This window comes from Corythoichthys intestinalis, chromosome 15, assembly GCF_030265065.1.
Source record: "Corythoichthys intestinalis isolate RoL2023-P3 chromosome 15, ASM3026506v1, whole genome shotgun sequence".
In the NCBI taxonomy this organism is placed as follows: Eukaryota; Metazoa; Chordata; class Actinopteri; order Syngnathiformes; family Syngnathidae; genus Corythoichthys; species Corythoichthys intestinalis.
The window spans coordinates 27,875,970-27,899,738 of record NC_080409.1 but is presented as its reverse complement, the minus strand read 5'-3'; the positions used below and the strand labels follow the sequence as shown (position 1 = coordinate 27,899,738).

The 23,769-nt window shown below is 40.0% G+C and overlaps 1 protein-coding gene across 2 annotated transcripts in view; it reads right to left on the bottom strand.

Annotated features, from left to right (window-relative positions):
- The window catches only part of prkd1 (protein kinase D1), a 43,032-nt gene extending 19,492 nt beyond the window's left edge, over positions 1–23,540 (bottom strand). The window contains exons 1-12 of one of the 2 annotated variants that reach the window (XM_057859820.1): positions 23,165–23,540; positions 18,545–18,683; positions 12,099–12,230; positions 11,843–12,018; positions 11,749–11,772; positions 9,612–9,831; positions 9,414–9,491; positions 5,825–6,032; positions 5,642–5,765; positions 2,716–2,793; positions 2,472–2,636; positions 1,722–1,833 (exon numbers count right to left, since the gene is read on the bottom strand). In XM_057859820.1, the coding sequence (XP_057715803.1) occupies positions 1,722–1,833; positions 2,472–2,636; positions 2,716–2,793; positions 5,642–5,765; positions 5,825–6,032; positions 9,414–9,491; positions 9,612–9,831; positions 11,749–11,772; positions 11,843–12,018; positions 12,099–12,230; positions 18,545–18,683; positions 23,165–23,374 (1,666 nt within the window). In that variant the 5' untranslated portion in view covers positions 23,375–23,540. Of the gene's footprint in view, positions 1–1,721; positions 1,834–2,471; positions 2,637–2,715; positions 2,794–5,641; positions 5,766–5,824; positions 6,033–9,413; positions 9,492–9,611; positions 9,832–11,748; positions 11,773–11,842; positions 12,019–12,098; positions 12,231–18,544; positions 18,684–18,939; positions 19,119–23,164 lie in introns of those variants that run through there. The other variant, XM_057859821.1, reaches the window with a different exon arrangement.
- Between the last annotated feature and the right edge of the window lie 229 nt (positions 23,541–23,769).

The window sequence follows — 23,769 nt, the reverse complement described above, 5'->3', positions numbered from 1 at the left end:
CGAACACAATCGACAACCCTGCCGCGGTATGACATGATTCGGGGTAGTTTTGTGTGATTTTTCGCTTCGAAGACTTTGAAACACCACTCGGTTCGGGTTAGCATGTCGACTAGCTGTCACGCCTCCTGTTTTTTTTTACGCTCACCAAAGCCAGGGCAGGGAAATGACAAAAGCCGGACCAACTGGCATAAAATATCGTTCAGGAATGTGCAAGAAGAAGACAGTTTTGACCATTATGGAGTAATTTTGCCATGTCGTAGTGAATAAATGCATTTTTAATATTTCATATTCAGTTAAGCACAAGACTTATTTTTCATGACCATACCCTTTATTTAGCAATTTGGGAAAAAATACTGAGATAAAAAGAATATCTTGTAAAAATATTGGAGTAGAGAGATTGAAACGATGACATTTTGCGACTCTGTTCATCTTATTTTCCTCGTTCTGAATAATTCCACCTCAATGGGCTAAATTCTAAATCAGATGAAACCATGTCTCGGTAGACGTCATCGTCCTGTTGGGGGCGGTAGAGCGCGATAATTGCAGTTGGGGCTAAACGGAAGATTAAAAGACTAATTTCTCGTCATCTGCGCTTTGCCAAATTGTTGTATACGGTCGAATCGTCTCAAAATATGATTCTAATTCACATAATAATGCTATTTAAGACTTTTTATTCTGTCATACGCACTTTAATGTATCATGTATGATACAAATTTTAGTATATGCATATATATTTTTTAATTAATTATTTTTTGAATTATGTTTAAGGACCACATAAAGCTTTCAAACTAAAAAAAAAATTCTGTTCATTATTTTTGGGGTCAGGCATTTTAGTTGTAGTGCCTAACATTGATAACATAACAAAGATAGACGGCCAGCCGATCGCTGGCAGTCCTACCCGTTCAACTGAACTTGATGTCTATCACTGTAGTGAATCTGAAACCTTTTTCAGATTTTTAAATGCTCGTAAAAAGATGCAACAGGGTACTGCTAAAGCACTACTTCAGTCAAAAGCAACCTTTACAACTCCAACAGTTTTTGTTAATAAACATGGCGAAAGAGGCCATCAAAGCCCTACTTTTTTCTTGATTAAGCTCCTCAACTCAATCGACTATAGTTTCTTGGTACCAAGATGGCACCTAAGCCCTACTTACAGTATGTCTCAATTAAACTCCTCAACTTGCTTTAACATAGATCTTAAGCATTAAAGCCCTTCTTTTGTTTAACCTATTATAGGATAAGTAACTATTTTATCTGATAAATTTACAAATGAAACAAAACCTCATAAATTAGTACCTAAGCCCCACATTTATTGACATTGCTCAACACACTTCAATGTATTTGTTTGGAACAAAATTGGCTGCCATTCTTAGCGCGAGATGTCCAGTTCATTTAGACTGGGAGGAATGGCAACAATCATTGAATGACTCTGAAATGTAATCATTTTCTGTTCAAATAGAGTACAAAATAATGTCACTCGCCTGACAAAAATCTCCAATATTTTCCTTCCTTTCTCCCAGCTGATGTTACGCTGCGAGAGAACCCTCAAATAGACATGAGTCACAACCACTTTGACGTCAATAAAGTCTGAAATATCTGTGATGGCTCAGCGTAGGAGTCGGCACCCACAGACCACCAATAGGTATTGAGAGAAGACCAGTAAGCACTGCTAGATTTAAAATGATGATTGGAATTTGTAATTTTAGTTTCATGATGCTTACTGTGCCCGTCGCCGTGACAACTGTGGGAGACGCCCATGGAGACTGCGGGCATGAGGGCATGCTGGATTGCCATCTCCCACATGCGGGCCACGTCCTGACCCACACCGCTCACCTGGGAGAAAGCGACATTATCAGCCAAGTCCCTATACTTGCAAAGCAGCAGTTAAGGGTCATTTTGAACATTTCTTGCGGTCCTTTGAATAATTAAAAATTCAATCCCCAAAGCCTGTTTTACTTGTAAAACTTGTATATATGGTCAGCTATTTCGCTTTTTAGCAATCCACATTTCGAGTCAGTTTTGCCCTTTCGGCAGGTCTAGGCATGATTGTAAAATTTAGCCCCCAAAGCATGTTTGAACTGACAAGATGAAATTTGGTTGGCATGTCTATAATGAGTAGACCCACAAAAAACTCAAGAAGTCATGCCTAGAAAAAAAGAGAATATTTGCTTCATTGGTGATCAGAAGCCATTTTATAGTTATTTTGTACACTTCTTGCAATCCTTTTAGTAATTACAAAAACACAGCCCCAGAACCCAAGGAGACCTACAAAAAGTCCTCAAAATGAATGCCTGAAAAGACACAGAAAGTCTGAAATTTTGCTTTGAAGCAGTTCATGTTTGCTTTTTCAAAATCAAACTTTCCAAATTTTGATTGATAGCTTCCAAATTTGAGCTACATATACTCAAATAATTCATGACCATTGAGTGGATTGTACATTGAGAGTAGTTATTATTATATTTTTGCGTCACCAGCACATTGGCGCCGTTGCTGTCCGACCCCTGCAGATCTTCGCCCACGTAGTAAACCAGCGAGCTCGTGGTGGTGATCTCGAAGCAGTGTGCGTTGGCGCCGTCTGGGAGAAGCGAGAAATTCCGAGCAACCTCTAATGACAATATCTCCGACAGCGGAATCTCCTGAATGACACACGTCACAAAATTTGACCCCTTGAAATGTACTTTTTTTGCTTATTGATATTCATACAGTTTTCGTCACCTTGTAATATTTACTTCCAGTGTCATTCTGGTACAACGTGATGCATTTACTGTCCAGGCGCCAGTAATGTCTCTTCCTCTGAAACATACATGTTTTAGATCATTAATTTTAAGAAATAACATAACATTTTGCATTATTTTACCAGTTGGCAGCTATCAACAGCGATTGACATCCAATCAGCTTTGACCGGGAGAGGCTGGCAGTCATGAGTAGGGTTGTTCCGATCATGTTTTTTTGCTCCCGATCCGATCCCGATCGTTTTAGTTTGAGCATCTGCCGATCCCGATATTTCCCGATCCGATTGCTTTTTTTTTTTTGCTCCCGATTCAATTCTAATCATTCCCGATAATTTTTCTCGATCATCTACATTTTGGCAATGGTTTAAGAAAAAAATGAATACAACTTGGACGAATATATACATTCAACATACAGTACATAAGTACTGTATTTGTTTATTATGACAATAAATCCTCAAAATGGCATTTACATTATTAACATTCTTTCTGTGAGAGGGATCCACGGATAGAAAGACTTGTGACTTTGTATATTGTGACTAAATATTGCCATCTAGTTAATTTGTTGCGCTTTCAGTAAATGATACTGTAGTCATGCCCAAATGCATGATGGGAAGTGGAACCATGACTGTGCGTAGTGCTACCAATTGATATATCTTCTCTGCGTTGGGAAATAACATAAGGTGTTAAGAAAAAGATCAATTGCTATCTTGCTTCACCACATTGCTTCCCATGACATTTCTAATCATAGGGAGAGGGATTGTAAGGCTTTAGCCAATTTAAAAAAGGCTCCAAAGGCTGTCAAAATTCACTCTACTCATATTACACTGCCTTTTATCTCTCTATGTCGGTTAAACGGCGCCATTACAGTCTGAGCGCGACAATGCGTGAGTGAGTCGTGCTACGCATGCATTAATTGCGTTAAATATTTTAATGTGATACATTTTTAAAAAAAATAATTACCACCGTTATCGGGATAAATTTGATAACCCTACCTTAAGCCTAAACGAAAGACTCTGGATTAGTGTAACATATTATGTCTGTAACGTTAAATACAATTAGAAAACGATTTAATTAAAAAAAAAAAAAAAAAATTAAAAAAAGGCATGGCCGATATTTTTTTGCCGATTCCGATACTTTGAAAATGACATGATCGAACCCGATCGAACATCTCTAGTCATGAGACCATGGTCCTCTCCTCAATCGGAAAAAGATAGTGGAGGAGCTTAAGTATCTAGGAGTCCTGTTCACAAGTGAGGAAAAAATGGAGCGGTTAGGGTTAGGGTTCGTGACGATCCCAAGCCGAAAACGGCACTTCTCGGCCGGACACGTGAGAACCGGAGAAGACAATGGGTCGCAGCGTGAGTCCAGCTCTACATGAGTCTCTTCCGTGTGCTCTTGCTTACCTTCAAAAATACTGCACGCACTTTGAAAATGAGAGCACCACTGCCACCCATTGAGTGGATGTGCAAGTACACTTTATTCTAGTACGGCCCAAAAAAAAAAAAAAAAAAAAAAAAAGCATGTTCCCCGAGATCACTCGCGCCACCCTTGGCATCGCTCTGCGCCTCCCTGGGGGGGCGCGCCCCACCATTTGAGAAGTACTGATCTAGATGAAGAAGAACCTGAGCCATAAGGCAAAACTCTCTATTTGCTGATGATTGAATGGAAGTTAACAGCGATCATTTGCTGAAAGCCTCGCAGCCATAAAAAATTGGACGTTAATTGCCGTCAGTGGCGCTGAAATATGAACCATTCGATACCAGTCCAACCAGATAAAGTGGATTGAATCACCATCAATAGCAGCCATGGAGTTAATTTTGCCTAAGTAGTGCTTTAGCAACAACACCGTGGAACTACATTGAAGTGAATTGAGGCATCGTTTGGGTGTAGGGTCGGTCGCCAATGGGCTTACACCCACAAGGGATTCACACGATTACTGGGTTCGAGATCGCAGAGCTGATTTGTGTACACGCTACCCCTTTCAATCACTTGGCTTATAGACTCCCCCACCCCCGTCCCCCTCTTTCCCTGGTCAACAGGGCCACCCACATGGTGTCAACCGGAAATACATCTAGCTCACGATAGCACCAACATATTAGTAGTTAGTGTAGACGTTCAATGTATTTCTTGTTGTTGTGTTTCTTTTCTTTCTTCTCTTGTGTTCCTTTTCTTCTGTTCCCCCACAACCCTTCCTGTTCGCTGCTTTGTCATAATAAATTACGTATGTTGAATGATCACAATGGGAGTATGTCATACTCTCAATGTGCAACATTAAAATGGTTCAGACCAACCGGGCACTTAGACTTCCATTCTCCGTGTCAAACAGCTGAACAGGACAGGTTTAAAAAAAATAAAAATAAAAAAAATAAGTAAATAAAAAAAAAATGGAGGCATCTTTTTGCCAAAAGACTTTGTAGGATTGAATTAAAGAGCTTCTTTTAGACAAAATTAGGGCTAAGGTGCTATCTTGGTCACAAGGAACAGTGTTGAAGTTTGTTGAGCAGTGCATTTCAATATAAATTGGGTTTTCTCTGTTACAATGACCTCTGTTGACATTAAGGAGCTTCATTTTACTTTTATTTACTTATTTATTAAAAATACGTTTTTATTCATATTCAAGTTGTATACCGTATATATTTTTTCCCTTTTGAACATTCAATTTGACAAAAGGAGGGCTTTTGGTTGCAAGGAAGTTCACGAAAGTGAGTTGAGGAGCTTAATTTTGATCAAAGTAAGCCTTTGACGGCATCTTTTTTAATGTTCATGCCCAAAAGTTATATTGAAATGTGTTGGCAAAAATCTTTCTGACAAAAGTAGTTGTTTGACACCACACTGTTGTATCTTTCCGGCACTGCCAGCCCCTCTCAGTTCAAAGCGTCAATGGCAGCCAATGAGTACCAGATGAGTACCAGAGTGTCCTTGCTGGTGTAGTGGACCATCCATCCTTCCTTCATGACATTGCTGTTCTTCCTCTTGGTGTGTTTGATTGACTGCACCACTCTCATCAACGGGATGTTGTTACTGGTCGATGGGCTGTAGAGGGGGCGGGAAAAAGCTGATTGACACAAATGGCGTCTATGAATAGCTTGTACCTGATGGCTCTGTTGGAGTCGTCCCCATCTGGGTCTTGCATGTCTCCGAGATCCGCGGGCCCTGCCTCCGCAGCCGCGGCAGCGGTCATGTCATCAGTCGTCATGGTGATGTCATCGGTGTCGTCCATCAGCCCACTGGCTCTTTCTTGGTCGTCAAAGCAAACATCCGCCATAATGCCGTCGGACTCGGCCCCTGGACTTAGCAGCTCTGCGGGTTCAGGTATAGGTGAGGGTGCATAATAAGATAATAATTTACAATTTTGAATTTTGAATTAAACTTGTGAGTAATGTGCTATTTATTTATTTATTTATTTATTTCAATATCCCTGCCTAGTTCACACCCACTGAGTTTGATGGGAAAATGACAGATTGAATTAGTTCATTCTGCGATAAGGATCAGGAGCGACAAAGTGAAATCAATAAAAAGTGAAATTAAAAAAAAGTTGAAAATAAATGTCTAAATAAATACCTTTTTAGAAAATATTGAAATAAATATACAGGATATACATATTGTAGACAGATCAATTTAAATAATTTGAAATTTCAAAACAAACTAAAAATTGAATAAATTAATCAAACAAAAAAAAATAGTGAATGACTATTGAATTTTTTGTTTTGAAATTAATAGAAAATAAAATAATTTTAATTACACATTTAATTATTTGTTTAAAACATACAGTGCACATCATAATTGAGTACCCCCCAACTGATATTTTTAAAAATAACTTTCTTTTCAGAAACAACATTTTGAAAAGCAAACTACACTGCAAAATAATCCCAAAAATGTGGGCCAGTGATATACAGCAATATTCATTAATTTGCACTGTCAAAAAAGAAATTGTCTTAACAAACCTGTAAATATCATGGGGCAGAAATGAATATATTCTTATCAAACCATCTGAGCAATAGCAGACAAAATTGCAACCACAGATGAATCTAAATACTCATTACACAAGTCCTGCAACACGTTTTTTCTTTCGTTTGTTCACAGGTGGAAAACGCTTTAAGGCAAGGGAAGACAACTTGATGTGCCTCACAAAAACTGACTGTACGTTGATATACACATATCGAGACTACATGCATTCTACCTTGATGGTGGAAGGTTCAATTTATGCTTCATCTTCGGTAATATTTTTCTAATATTTTTTTTTTTATAAATTGTGATGTATCGACCTATTTTGCATATGCACCAAATTGTTATAAATAAAACAAGAAGTGGAATTATGTTGTCCAAAAGTTTTATTGTGATCAATATCTGCAATGAAAAAAAGAATGACATACAGTGGGGCAAATAAGTATTTAGTTAACCACCAATTGTTCAAGTTCTCCTACTTGAAAATATGAGAGAGGCCTGTAATTGTTAACATGGATAAACCTCAACCATGAGAGACAGAATGTGGAAAAAACAGAAAATCACATTGTTTGATTTTTAAAGAATTTATTTCCAAATTAGAGTGGAAAATAAGTATTTGGTCACCTACAAACAAGCAACATTTCTGGCTGTCAAAGAGGGCTGACTTCTTCTAACGAGGTCTAACGAGGCTCCACTCGTTACCTGTATTAATGGCACCTGTTTTAATTCATTATCGGTATAAAAGACACCTGTCCACAACTTCAGTCAGTCACACTCCAAACTCCACTATGGCCAAGACCAGAGAGCTGTCGAAGGACACCAGAGACAAAATTGTAGACCTGCACCAGGCTGGGAAGACTGAATCTGCACTAGGTAAAATGCTTGGTGTAAAGAAATCAACTGTGGGAGCAATTATTAGAAAATGGAAGACATACAAGACCACTGATAATCTCCCTCAATCTGGAGCTCCATGAAAGATCTCACTCCGTGGCGTCAAAAAGATAACATGAACGGTGAGCAAAAATCCCAGAACCACACAGGGGGACCTAGTGAATGACCTACAGAGAGCTGGGACTACAGTAACAAAGGCTACTATCAGTAACACAATGTGTCGCCAAGGACTCAAATTCTGCACTGCCCGACGTGTCCCCCTGCTGAAGAAAGTACACGACCAGGCTCATCTGCGGTTCGCTAGAGAGCATTTGGATGATCCAGAAGAGGACTGGAAGAATGTGTTATGGTCAGATGAAACCAAAATAGAACATTTTGGTAGAAACACAGGTTCTCGTGTTTGGAGGAGAAAGAATACTGAATTGCATCCGAAGAACACCATACCCACTGTGAAGCATAGGGGTGGAAACAGTGTTTCTGCAAAGGGACCAGGACGACTGATCTGTGTAAAGGAAAGAACGAATGGGGCCATGTATCGAGAGATTTTGAGTGAAAATCTCCTTCCATCAGCAAGGGCATTGAAGATGAGACGTGGCTGGGTCTTTCAGCATGACAATGATCCCAAGCACACAGCCATGGCAACAAAGGAGTGGCTTCGTAAGAAGCATTTCAAGGTCCTGGAGGGGCCTAGCCAGTCTCCAGATCTCAACCCCATAGAAAATCTGTGGAGGGAGTTGAAAGTCCGTGTTGCCCAACGACAGCCCCAAAACATCACTGCTCTAGAGGAGCTCTGCATGGAGGAATGGGCCAAATTACCAGCAACAGTGTGAAGAGTTACAGTAAACGTTTGGCCTCCATTATTGCCAACAAAGGGTACATAACAAAGTATTGAGATGAACTTTTGCTATTGACCAAATACTTATTTTCCACCATGATTTGCAAATAAATTCTCTAAAAATCAAACAATGTGATTTTCTTTTTTTTCCCACATTCTGTCTCTCATGGTTGATGTTTACCCATGTTGACAATTACAGGCCTCTCTAATATTTTCAAGTGGGAGAACTTGCACAATTAGTAGTTGACTAAATACTTATTTGCCCCACTATACTACTTGTGTTTATATGTACATGGGTAATGAGCTCATAGTACCATAACTATAATTTAACCAGGTGAAAAATACCTTTTAGTATTTTCCTGGAACAACAAAATTTGTGTCAGCACTTCTGCATTCAGCAACTGTAATACTATTTGTAATTTCACCTCATTTTGGTCTCTCAAGTGGCCGGCGTATCAATCTACACCTCATGTTAACACAGGATGCACAGATTGTTAGAATTTTGTCCACGAATGATCAACAAAGTGATAAGAAAAAACATACAATCTTTTAGGTGGATCCTTTAGGTTTAAAGCAGCGAGCCACATCCAACCATATATACTGTATAGGCACTTGCAGGAGTTCACAAAACCACGCACAGCACAGAAAGTCCCAGAGTCTCATCTACGTCCTGTAGAATCTCTTTTTGGAAATTCCGTGGGTTCATCTGATTTTATTTTGCAGTTTAACGACACCGTCTACACATTGCTTACGTCAACTGCACTTCATGTTGTTCTGTCTAAACCTGAAGTCCGTAGCAGAAAATGGATGGCGCCGCCCATGTTTCGCTCTGGAAACTTATCTATAGCTTCTATCAGCAACCTACGTTTTATTGTACGAGTTAAGCAAGCATTTTATTAAATTCAGTTATGTAGAAATTGCATGTTTGCCACTCCTGGTCCCTTCTTTAAAAGTAGCTGTGTTGTGGTGGGGTGTATGCTAGGGGAGGGGGCTTGTGTGTGTGTGTTCACCCCCATTTCTGGAAACTTCTCCCAAGCAGTTGTTTGGAACCTTTGGAGCACAACGCTTGTGACAGTTGAAGCGACAATCTGAGCAAGAAATTAAGAGATTGCCATTGGCAGAGATAAATGTATAATCCCTTAGGACTCGGAAGGCTCCGAGCAATCAATCCATGGCCATCAATGGCCGTAAATGAGCTAGTCAGATACCTTTGCACTGCAGGCCCTGTCGGAAGATGCCCTTCAGGAGTTTCTTGCAGTGCTGGCAGACAGTGGGTCGCGTATATGAGTGGATGAGGAAGCTGTGGGGCACTTTGACCTTTGACATTAGCAGCTTGTCCAGCTCGATGGGTCGGCCCACATATGACTGGCAGCTAGAGCGCCGTTCGCGTGTCCACCACGCATCTCCCGAAGACCACGACGAGCACTTCTGTGTTTAAAAAAAAAAGGTTGAAACCCGACTCTGAAATGCTAAAACTTGTCCACACACAAACAAAATAGTATTTGGAAACTTAAAGTGAATCACAAAAATGAGTACACCCCTCGCGTTTCTGCAGATATTGGTTCTAAATGAGAGCGAAAGTTGCACATTAGGTTTCCCACCATGCAAAGATGTTTTAATGAAGATTTGAAAATGGAAAGTTTGGGTTTAAATTACGGTTTTAATCAAATGCTACAGTGTATCACAAAAGTGAGTACACCCCTCTCATTTCTGCAGATATTTAAGTACATCTTTTCATGGGACAACACTGACAAAATGACACTTTGACACAATGAAAAGTAGTCTGTTTGCAGCTTACATAATAGAGTTAATTTATTTTCCCCTCATAATAAGTCAAAATATAGCCATTAATATCTAAACCCCTGGCAACAAAAGTGAGTACACCCCTTAGAAACTACGTACATCCCTAAATGTCGAAATTGAGTACTGCTTGTCATTTTCCCTCCAAAATGTCTTGTGACTCGTTACAGGAGTGCTGTCAGCATTGCTGCAGAGATTGAAGAGGTGGGGGTTCAGCCGGTTAGTGCTCAGACCATACGCTGCACTCTACATCAAATTGGTGTGCATGGCTGTCACCCCAGGAGGAAGCCTCTACTGAAGACGATACACAAGAAAGCCCGCCCGTCTCATCAGACCATGAGGACATGGATCCAGTAATCCATGTGCTTTGTTGACATGACTTCAGCAAACTGTTTGCAGGCTTTCTTTTGTGTCAAAGTGTCATTTTGTCAGCGTTGTCCCATGAAAAGATATACTTAAATATCTGCAGAAATGAGAGGGGTGTACTCACTTTTGTGATACACTGTAGCATTTGATTAAAACCGTAATTTAAACCCAAACTTTCCATTTTCAAATCTTCAATAAAACATCTTTGCATGGTGGGAAACCTAATGTGCAACATTCACTCTCATTTAGAACCAAAAATAGTAACCCTAACCTATTTAAAACCTTTATTTAAACCCCAGTCCTAAATTACAGCCTGGCCCTGATTTCAAATCCTAATTTGAATCTGAAACATTCCTTTGAAACCACTGACAAAGGCTTAAAATCCAACCTTAAACCTTGTTTGAAATCCATATTTCAAATATCAACACCCTTAACTTTGAAATCTTAGCCCTTGTTTAAAATCCATGTTTGAACTACTATTACAACACCCAATTTGAATCATGAATAGGGATTCAAATGACTCAAAACTCTCATTTGAAACCTCACGCTTTGAATGACATGAAAGAAAATTTTATAACAATAACCAAACCATAAACTGAGCTTGATACTCCATTTCGAACCATTAGCACTTGTTTATAAAACCCATATTTGAAACCCAAAACTTTTTTAGAACCCGAGCCCAGGCTTCTTTGGCCAGCTTCCTTAACAAGTTCCATGGTCGAGACAGTCGGGTGATCGATCTTTTGTGGTTGTTGCCCCAAGGTTGTGGAATAGCCTGCCCACTTACACCCCCACCTTTTTAAATCTCAGTTAAAAACCCACCTTTTTGGTCTAGCTTTTTCTCCTGACTAGGAGTAGCCTGGCTTTTAGGGTTTTAATGTGTTCGGATTTTATGTGTTTTATTTGTTGTAATGGCTTTTAGAATAATGCATTTTTTTTTTGTCTCTCTTAAGTTTATTGTACTTTCCTGCCTTTTTTTTTTATCATGTACTATATTTTGCTTTGTTGTAAAGCTTTTTGAGGATCTCTCAGGTTTTTGTAAAGGGCTAAATAAATAAATTTGATTTGATTTGAAAGGCCCTAATTTGAAACCATACCCCTGGTAAAAAAAAAAACAAAACAAAACCAAAAAACAATTTAAAGTCATAACCCCTATTTGAAACCTTATATTGTTCTCACCTCCATATTCGGACTGACAGGTGACTGGAAGAGAAAACATGAAACAGGAAATGAGGTCATGTGTAGTTTACAACCCCATGTGTGAAGTGCTGACCAGCAGGGCCTCATCGCCAAAGTGGGGCGGCGGTGACGGTTCGGCGGAGAGGGGGCGCCCACCCAGGTAGCCCGACGCCCCTGTCAGAGAAACACTGGACGGGCGGCGACGCCTCAAGCCACTGCAGTTGTTGGGGATCTTGAACGCGCAGCGCTTGTGGTAGTTTAACCCGCAGCCTCCACACACATACAAACACGCAAGCACATATAACTCATTGGCTGACATTTACAGTCATAGAAAATTCTTTTTAAAGTACCTTCACATTTGAGGCCCTGCCGCACAAGCCCCCACAGCATTTCGCCGCAATGGTCGCAGAAGGCAGGCGCCCGGTAAGAGTGTACGAACAGGCAATGAGGGCGGATCTGGAAGTCTTCAACTGTGGCTGAAGCTGAAAATGCAACAAAACATCCAATGATCATGATTAAGTGCCATTGACTCTGATAGATGTCCTGTCCCATTGGGCTGGGAGGGGCTGGCAGTCATTATTTGCAGTCATTGCTGCGGGTGAATTAAAAATGTGTTCAGATAAATGCAAGGTTGGACTCATCAGTGACAAATTTCAAACCACAAAAATAAGATAGTAAATGATGAAATCTGAATGAATCTTTAAAAAAAAAAATGCAATTATAATCTCAAATTGAAAAAACAAGGACAGGTGCAGAAAAATAACCTTTGAAAATTTAGGAGTGCTTGAAACGTTCCATTTTGGAGGACCAAGACTATAACCAATAACTAAATTCGCAATTTCATAAAAATATTAAATGCATTAGTAAATTTGTTATTTTACTATATTTATTTATTTAAATATTTTATTCAAAGGTCATTTATTTATTTTAATTATGTTAAAATGATATAATAATATTCTATTTATTGTGGTTTTTAAATACAGCTATTTTTTAACTATGAGGCAAACCTGACTATAAACTACACCCACCATTTTTTTTTCAAGTTGTTCATATAAAAGCCGCATAGGAGTATGAGCTTCCTGCCTGACACTAGCTTATAATAGCCATAAATAGGCCTCACTGGAATAGAAACTGCAGGATTCAAAGCGGACACGGGAGGAGTTCGTTGAGGCCATGGAAAACGACTTCCGGACTGCTTTGAGGAAATTCTGGTCCACCATCCGGCATCTCAGGAGCGGGAAAGAAGGGCACTATTAGCACTGTGTATAGTCAAGCCCGTCGACAAGACGGGGGGGCGGGTATGTCGTCCTGGGCCTCAGGACCATGGGACCCCTTAATGACCCTTAATTTATTTTACTTTACATTCACATATTTCTTTTTTTATTTAAATCATTGTTTGATTAAATATTATGTTCTACTCGATATATACTTAAAAACGTTACCATATTAAAAATTTCAAATATATATTTTTCCTTTTTGTTTTTTTTTTTGTTTTTTTTAATTTGCACAACGCCCTCCCACCCCCTCTGTCTTAGCAGAGAATGGTTTGACCCCGCTCTGGCGCACTCAAGGCTACACTACATATGTCGGGCATGAAAATCTCTCAGCTTTCGGTGAAATTCACTGTTTTGAAGTCAAAAAGGGTGACCTACGTGAATTGTGTTGATCCGAAGAGAAAATTTTTAAGGTGGGGGGGATGGGGGGGGGTGTTTGGTTGGGAGTTCTTTTTTTTATGTCGGACGCTCAGTATGCAAGCAGGGAAAGCGGCACAAAGCTAAAAAAAGCACACCAAAGTGGTCAAAACATTGACTTATTTAAATGAAACAAAGGATGGTACACTGTTGTGTCCTGTCTCTTCAATGCGAAGCTTGGCTGCACGTTGGCCATGAATGAACACCTAAAGCAGCGTCACCCAGTTGTAATTTTGGACCCAGTTATAATTTTGGAAGACGACAAGAGACAACAAGCTAGCAGATTGTTAGTCCATTTAACTAACTAACGACATGTTTTATTGAAGTTGCTAAGCCTGTCGCGATATGCAATTAGTCCATTTATCGCACGGTAAATAAAAATGAGGGCGGTAATTTTCCCAGCTGCGTTTTATCGCTGTGTGCGTGTGTGCATGCATACATTTGTGCGTGCGTATTGATTGCATGTGAGACTCCAGTTCACAGTTTCACAGATGTTTATTGGTCATCAACGCGCAGTAGAATTAAAGTTAATACATACAAAATAAGGAAACACATCTATATCAAACACTGTAAACGTTTTGTAGCATTGCTACATTGAGGCTAACGGGGAAAAACCCAGAACCCACTGTGTATTATAGCAAACGCTAATACGAATCCATATCACAGGGCAGGTTTAACAACCTAGCCATGCTCTTCATTGAGAGTGAGCTTGCTCAAAAACTGGATTTCACTGATGTTATAAATCACTTTGCTCTCAAAAAATATCGGCGCATCACTGTTTGAAGGCTTGATAACCCCAGGGATGTGGAACCCTGAATTATACTGTTTTGTTGCTTAGCAGGCAGACATATCACTCTCAGTTGTACTGTACTGTAGCCTACATGGGACAATAGATGGAAATTGTTTGTTTATTGTGTCACATCACATTACGGTCTGTTAAATTTAACTGTCCATCTCAAATAATTTGAAAATTTACAATGTCATCGCTTGCAAAGCTTTAAAAGTACTGCGTATGTTGTCGTGACAAGCCGATGACAGGGGAGGGGTGGTGTGGGGGGGCCCTATAATGGTCACTTGTCCCGGGCCCCTGCAAGTCTGTTGAGAGCCCTGTGTATAGTGGAGAGGGGATACTAGTGACATCGACTCCGCACGTCATGAGTCGGTACGGAAAATACTTCGAAGACCTCCTCAGTTCCACCGACATGCCTTCCTTTGAGGAAGTCTAGGGACTCTGAGGTGGGCTCTCCCATCCCTGGGGTCAATGTCAGTGAGGTGGTTGGAAAGCTCCTTGGTGGCAAGGCCCCGGGGGCGGATGAGATCCGCCCGGATTTCCTAAAGGTTTTGGATGTTGTGGGGCTGTCATGGCTGACACGCCTCTACAATATTGTGTGGAGATCGGGGACAGTGCCTCTTGACTGGTAGACCTGGGTGGTGGTCCGCCTTTTTAAGGGGGACAGGAGGGTGTGTTATAGAGGGATCACACTCCTCAACCTCCTTGGTAAAGTCTATTTATGGGTGCTGGAGAGGAGGGTTCATTGAGAAGTCAAATCTCAGAGTCAGGAGGAGAAGTGTGGTTTTTGTCCCATCCATGGAACAGTGGACCAGCGCTACACCGTTGGCAGGGTCCTCGAGGGTGCATGGGAGTTCGCCCAAACGGTCTTCATGTGTTTTATGGATTTGGAGAAGGTGTCCGACCATGTCCTTTGGGGAGTACAGTGGGGGTGCTTTGGGAGTAGAGGGTACCGAGCCCGCTGGTAAGGGCTGTCAGAGTTTGGTCCGCATTGCCAGCAGTAAGGCGGATTCTTTCGATAATTTTTTGGTGTAAAAAAGTTCAAATTGTTTTGACCATGATTGATTTATCAATGTAATAAAAGTGGAAAACATCCAAGGGGCTGAATACTTATGATAAGCACTGTAGCTTAACATTCAAACAACATTCGAAAATCATTGTATTCTGTTTTTAATTTTCCTTTTTTGTAACTTTACTGGAATTGGGGTTCATTTAAATGATTACTCTTGTCTTCTGTTTTGAAGTACATGAACGCCATTATGTATCAATGTGTGTATGTGTTTAATGTGGCAGCTTTTGAAACGCTCCAACATTGACACACTTTGATTGTTTTTTATTATTATTATTATTATACTTTATATATACAGTGCAGGCAAAAAGTTTGATCTTCTGCCTACCTTGGTTGTAACGGGTGGTTATTTAAGTCACTGTTGCCTTTCTATAAGCTCAAACCAGTCTGGCCATTCTCCTCTGACCTCTGGCATCAACAAGGCATTTCTGCCCACAGAGCTGCCGCTCACGGGATATTTTCTCTTTTTCGGACCATTCTCTGTAAACCCTAGAGATGGTTGTGCGTGAAAATCCCAGGAGATCAGCAGTTTCTGAAATACTCAGACCAGCCCTTCTGGCACGAACAACCATGCCACGTTCAAAGTCACTCAAATCATTCTTCAATCAATTCTTCCCCATACTGGCGCTCGGTTTGAACTGCAGGAGATTGTTTTAAACCACGTCTACATGCCTAAATGTGATTGGCTGATTAGAAATTAAGTGTTAACGAGCAGTTGGACAGGTGTACCTAATAAAGTGGCCGGTGAGTTTATATATATATATGTATATGTATATATACACACACACATATATATATATATATATATATATACACACATATATACATATATGTATATACATATATATATATATATATATATAGCTCGAGAAATATCAAGGGTTGAAGGAAGAGTTGGAGAAAATGTGGGGCGTGAAGGCAAGAGTGGTGCCAGTAGTGATCGGGACACTAGGGGCAGTAACCCCCAAGCTGGGTGCATGGCTCCAACAGATACCAGGAACAACGTCTGACGTCTCCCTTCAGAAGAGCGCAATCCTAGGGACAGCTAATATCCTGCGCAAAACCCTCAAGCTCCCAGGCCTCTGGTAGAGGACCCGAGCTTGAAAGGAGAGACCATACCACCCGGGTGGGCGAGACGACGATTTGATTATATATATTATATATACAGTGGGGAGAACAAGTATCTGATACACTGTCAATGGGTTTTCCCATTGGCAGTGTATCAAATACTTGTTCTCCCCACTGTATATATATATATAATTGCTATTTAAGTTTGCGCACACTCGATGACTTCCTGTTTATTGCTGGCAGACAAGAAAGCTTGGAAGGCAGTAACGACGAAAGCAGGGTGAAGACGAGGAGAAGGTGTTTGTTTTTTTGAACATCTAAACCTCCCGCTATCCTACGGTGTCTCTGTATCCTGTTAGCCGTCCATGCTAACCACATTAGTGTTGCGGAGTGCAGTAAGTGCTGCCAATTCATTCGTTGGGAGGCGGCAGCTGTCAGGCCGTTAGTGTAGTTGTGTGGTCCCACCTGAGCTTCTGGAACATTTGACTCAATTCACACGTACTTGCTGTACAGTAAAGTTATACATATTCAGCATTTACAGATTTTTGGAATTGGAATGTTTTTATTTTTTGCTATTTGCAGCAGAGTTTACTGCTTAAATGAAGATGATAAATGTCATAGAAAAATTAATATAATTTCAGACTATGAGTTTTTTTGTCCTCCCTTCAATAACGAAGCTATTAATTTTTGGATTTTCACTGTCATTGCTAGAACCATGCTTCTTTTTATCATTCATTCATTCATTTAGCTTAATGTTATGATAATGTTGTCACTTTGAGTACATTCAGAGTCTATATTTACTTGCACAAGTGTTTCATTGTCTTACAACACTCTCAGTTTCTCAATTGTATTCCACCATTCCTTAGTGATCGCGGTCCCAAGGCTAATATTATGAGAAGGCAGTTATTTTTAAGCTGAAGCAGACTTGCTGTCAAGTGAGAACCATTTAAGGCTAGCAATGGCTGGTTTAACAAAAGAATGCCCACAGTTTGCTACAACAAAACTAGTGTGCAAGCATGCTTTATGTCAAGTTAAAAAATAGACCCTTAGGTAGACATTTGTAAAATTACCCAAAAATAAGGAGAGAAGACACTCAGTTTTCATGGCCAAGGAGAGCAAGGAGGGACTAGACAGAGAAATGCTAGATTACGCTGTATAGTCACCAAAATTGATCTAAAGAAAAAGCCTCCTTGCTCTTTTTATTAGGGGTTTGTCCTAACACAGAAGGGTGCCGCCCTAAAGAAAGCAAGCTGGAGACACCCATGTGATTTTGGTTGGCTATGTGTGAGCATGTAGGTGGAACTAACTAAATACACGTGTGTAAGCAAGGGCACTTAGGTAAAATGGTCAGAATGACCCAGACACTTCAGTTATGCAACGCTGCGGCCATGGAAGATGTCCTCGAATGGAAGATTGTCCTCGAAAGTCTAGACGAAAGTCCAGACGTAAGATGCTGAAGACGTCCTAGAAGGTCTAGTTACGCAATGTTGCAGCCATGAAGCAAGGCAGTTGTCACCCCGATCCTTTTTAACACTTTGTAACACTTAAACATTATACTAGTATAGCAAGCAATAATCATTTACTGATTATATCAAATAAGAAAAAATATGGCAATATGTATTATGTATGTATTAGGTATATATGAGTACAAGCAAATATTCAATCAATCAAGCAAATATTCAATCAACCCTCGATAATTAACTCAACACTTTATCAGGGTTTATTAAGTGCTATGTGATTTTTGTCGCACAATAAGACTTTGTCTAATGTTTGTTGCCATTACAGAAGAACAAGTCGGGGCTAACTATGAGTGCTTTGAAAGATTTCAGAGGACTATACATCCAGGATGTTCTCCGACAAAACCGCTATGCTGGAACTATCACGGAAAGCCGTTAACCCGTGTTCATTTGAAGGAGACAGTCCGCTACAAGCTAAGAAGTAATGGTCAAATATATTTTTCTTCTCGCTAATTGTAGCAATCTGGTAATTGAAGTGAAGTGCGTTTGGGGTTTCAACTTAAATATGTAAATATCCCATATTAAATCAGCCTTGCTGCTTATGTGCATCTTTTTTCCTTACTTTTTAGGAAATTTCACAGGTGTACCTTATGTTCAGGTGTACACTATAGTGCCAAACTTTCAGCAAATAAAAAAGCAAACTCGCTTGAAGTAAACCTACCCGAAAGAATGGCCTCAACCAGGTCACCATCTTGGATCTGCGAGGCTGAGTGCAACAGCTGTAGAACGTTGTCAGCTGTCGAGTCATGGCGGAAAAGGAGGATCTTGTCATACATGCCATAAAAGCCGCACTCAGGAATCTAAAGGATGGACATATGGACAGAAAAAATGGCATCACGCACAACAACACATTTCTCAACTTATGATCATTTGTCACTACCGATGGTAGTTGACAAACCGGATTTGGTCTAAAAACGCAACTATTTTTACATTGACCACACAGAAACTTTGGCATATTACCACAACACTCCAACTAAGGAAACACAACAAAAACCACCCTACTGTTGTAACGGCTATATTATTTCATAAATGACTACCATCGACGGTGACTATTACCGTCAATAGCACTGAAACGTGATAATTCCCAGTCTAAATGATTTAAGACATCTATTGCAGTCTTCCTTTATCTGCAACATTTTCGTCTCCTCATACTTGTGATGCTCGTCGCCACAGTAACGGCACTCAGTTGGCATGGCAGTAGCCGCCGCTCAAGGCTGCTTCCTCTTCCACCGTATGCACACACACTCATGCATACACGCACACACTGAAAGGCTTGATGGGTAACTGCACTAAAAGTTGTTACCTCGACCAGACACACAATGTGTGTGAGTGTGTGCGTATAAAAGCCATAATGGCAAGAGGACACTTCACAGGCGCAATCATCCTCATCATCATCAGTTGCCGGGCAACAGGAGGAAAAAGCCTCAAATGACACAAATGACTTTATTACAACTGTCAGCCACTCTGTCTATGAGTCTCTGTGTGTGTGTGTGGGGGGGGTGAGTTTGTATTGAAATTATAGGTACATATATACATTTATATAAATGTAATAAAGTGGAGGTTTTGTCAAAATTTTTGCAAAGCCGTTTTTGTTTTCGTAAAAAACCTTTGCTGGCATTGAGGATGACTGATCGCTGACAGCCCTTCAAGTCAAAGTGGATTGGACATCACAAGAAATGAGTTAAATAATATTTACGTAACTACAAAGTACATATTACATAGTAATAAAATGAAAATAAACCCGTACAAGCACGGGAATATGTCATTAAATATATAAAGTGTGGGTGTGTTTATAGGTATTTATGTATCTTTAAATGGAATGGACGTCTATTGCCGTCAACGGCAGTGAAACATGGTTATTCACAAATTACAATAAAAAAAGCTCACTAAATGAATAAAAAATGATTGAACGAATGAATCATTTAAATAATAATACATAAAATAAAATTTAAAAAACAGATAAAATTAAACTAATACATTAATTAAAATACGATCCAAAGATTTAGTTGTGATAATCTGATCTTTGAAAGGATGATACACAACTTGCCAAGCAAACCAAAATGTTAAGCATTATTTTTAGTGGTTCAATTGGAAAAGTATAATTCGTGATGATGAAAATATATATTATTGTCATGTAGATTTTTCATTTACATACCATACATCAATGATGATGTCTTTATTTACGTATGTGTACATTTTCCTGCACTGGTACGAGTCAATTTGGCCAAGGTGGCAAACTCAAAAGTGTTGCAGTCAGCAAACACATGGGAAAACGTTCTATTATTTGCAGGGCCGACCCAGCCTATACGCAGACTATGCAGCTGCTTAGGGCTCCTGACCACTAGGGGGCCCCCAATCTGGCAATTGTTTAATTTAGATTCTATTTTGTTTACTACAGTTTGCTTTATTTGACTTTTGTGAGTTTTGATAGTTGATTACAAGCTTAGAAAAATAAAAGTTCTTCCTTCTTTCTTTCCTCTTTTAGAAAAAGGTTTGGCGCTATCTACTGTAAGTACTGACAATCATTTGGGGTGAGAAGTTTGAAGTATGCAGTGCAACAAAATCTGATTAATATACAAAATATGGACGTATGGGTTGGATTGCATGTATGGGTTTCACAGTACGCCGTAACGAAATGGTGGGCCAAAAATATGGGCCCCTTTGCATTATTTTGCTTAGGGCCCCCAAATGGCCTGGGCCGGCCCTGATTATTTGCCTCGTTAAGGATTTATTTTTATTTTTATTTTTTTAACACAGAAGTGATTCAAAGAACACAATTGTAAACGGGAACTTACCATAGTTTGCCTCGTTTTCGAATTTTTACTGTTGGTCAACTTTATGTGGTGGGCTGTTTGTTTGAAGTTTACCAATATTTTTATTCAACAAATCCCCTTGTCACACATGTCACAGTGCACATGCGTGTGATGCCATGGAAGCGTTCTGTTCACACTGCAAGTCGTACGTCTTTGTGCAACGGCTACACAAAATATCGGAAGTAACAAAAAAGTAACAAATTGGGCATCACGTCCAACGGTGGGAATGTAGCCTTGCAGGCTATCACTATGCATTTGCTGGCCAGTAGGGGGCGGTTTTAATTTTTATCACTTTTGTCATGTCTTACAAACCAACACACCAACACTCATGCACATTAAGCAGTTCATTTGTGTGAATGTGTTAAGTGTCGCATGCTGTCTTGCAGGTGTTGCGGTCACCTGCTGCTCTCGCTAGCACCATTGCATACATGCACATGCTTATAGCATCAGCGCTAACAGTTCAGGTGCAAAAGCGCCAACTAAAGTGGGACAATTAGAGCAATTTAATGGACACATCGCTTTGTGTGTGTCTTTGCATTTGTGTAAATTATGTTAGTGTACTATGTATGTTTGTGTTATATTCTGTTTTTTTCCCGTGTAAAAGAAACAATAAATCCCTTGAATTCCTGAATTTGTATGTGTTTTTGTGTATTTGTATACGTATAGTTGTTAATAGGAATGTTTCTCAGTGTATTTGTAAATCTGTGGAATGTGAGTCTGTTTGCTAGCAGTTTCTGCAAAACGAGGCTTCCAACAGGAAGTTGGCCAGTCTCCGGGTGAGTCACTGTGCTAACAAACACAGACACGCACACTAACATACACGCATGTGTGCACGTTTGAATCAACAAAGAGCAAACAATTTGAAGTAACCATGGTCACGTGACCCTATTGATGTCACCCAGCTGACGGAGGTCAAACTTTTTCGACGGTTAGCGTGGTTAGCCTTTAGCCTGCAGCGTTACACATGATCGCTGCATGACCCGCATTGAATTATTCCCTTTAACACACACTCACACTCACACCCACAATTACACACACAAGCATGTACGCACACAATCATTTTTTAAAATTGTATTTTATTTGCATTTGTGTCTGTGTGTATCTGTTTTTAGTATCTGTAAGATTTATGTGTGTCCGTGTTGTGTCTGTTTTGAAGGCATTTTTGTGTGTGTTTTGGTAATATATGTGTTTTGTTTGTGGTTTTTTTTGTATGTGCTACAGTATGTGAACTGTATGTGTGTATGTGTTTTTAGTTGTATTTTTTTGTATTTGTGTGTGTATTGGTTTTGTATGTGTATTTGTGTCTGTTTTTAAGCCTTTTTTGTGTGTGTTTGCGTGTCTGTTTTGTGGGTTTAGGTGTTTGCTGGGTGTTTGTGTATTTTGTGTGTGTGCATTTTTTATTATCTGGTTTGTGGGTAATGTCTTTCTTTGCAAGTGTGTTTGCCTGCATTTTTTTTTTTAAATATTTTATATATATGTATATATACATACATATATTATACACACATATACAGTATATATACGCATATATATATATATATATATATATATATATATATATATATATATATATATGTGTGTGTTTAATACCGATAATTATGGGAATTCATTCACCCACTGTGCTAAATGTTTGTAAGCATTCATAGACTACCATCAGAAGTTGATTAGCACTTTTCATGTTAACGAGGAAGTAAAACCCTGATTTTTAATTCAATACATTGTATTTGCCATCATTAGTGAAAATGCATCTCTGTGATTCATATTTTATTGCTGGAAAAAGTAGTAAACAAAAATAATTAATTAATGTCAGCTGACCTCCAAAAGTGATGACTCCGTAGCACATTGCATTGGTTACACTAATTTTTGGTAATGCGTGATCTATTAAAACTGGATTTAAATTCCCAACTAATCATCTGACAATATTACATCCTCAAATGAACCACTGATGTTTTTTTTCTGTCACAGTGTAAATAAGGATTCAAAAAAACTTAGGTGAACTCAAGTACTTCCTGTTGTCATTCTTCTTCTTAAGTCAAATTTACAGTGTGTCAGTGTAATGTTGTGGTTAACCCATTCAGTGTCATTGATGGTGATAGGCGTCCAATCCATTTGACCTGTAATGAAGTTTCAGTGCCATTGACGGCGATAGACTGGAAGTGCTGGGAGCGATCAATCGCCTCAAGCCCTCCCAATCCATATGGAACGGACGTTTAAAGCCGTTAATTGTGGCCAAAGAGTTGACAGCGGAATAACAACCAAAAATACATGGAGAAAAAAAATAGAGTAACAAAACTGTATCCACAATGAAGTAGGATTTACTATAATATACTGTATATTGGAAACTGTTTTTTATCATGTAGGGCGCCATTTTTTTCTCCAACTTGTTATTTGAAGTTTGACGTGACATCCCCACACTCTTCTAGTACGATTAGTTCCTACTGTACTGACTGTGATTGTTCCAGTCTTACCTTCTGGTCCACGATGGAGCAGGCCACCTCTCGCACTTGAGCCAGACTCACGTCGGCCGAGTCCAGCAGGACCGGTTCTCGGCTCAGACCGATCTGGATGTGGAAGGACAGCATGCCTCCTCCGCCCCCTCCACTTCCTCCTCCTCCTCCTGGCTGCCCCCCGGGGAAGGCGAGTAAACTGGGGGTGCGGATAAGCGGAGGCGCACTCATGCCGGGAAAAAAAAGTAGAAAGACCCGCCGGTTCCAAAGGATGTCGAGAAAGGAGAGGAGGAGGAAGAGGAGGGAGGAGCGTCTCGGATGTCAGAAGTTCCCAAAAGGAGCAAAAAGGCGAAAGGTGGAAAAGCAGGAAGAAGGAAAAAGCGACACTCCACTGGACTCTGGCGCTACTGTGAAGGGAAAAAGAGGAGGAGGAGGAGGGATGAAGAGGGAGGAGGAAGAGGTACACTCATCCTCCTCTTCTTCATCATGATGATGACGATGGCGATCATGTGACACCTTTGAACACATAAGTTTGCTTGAAAACAACACAAAGTTATCACCGTTGCCGTGGAAACGCAGCAGCATGCTCGGCGGAGCAACACACTCACATGATCGATTGGGCGACC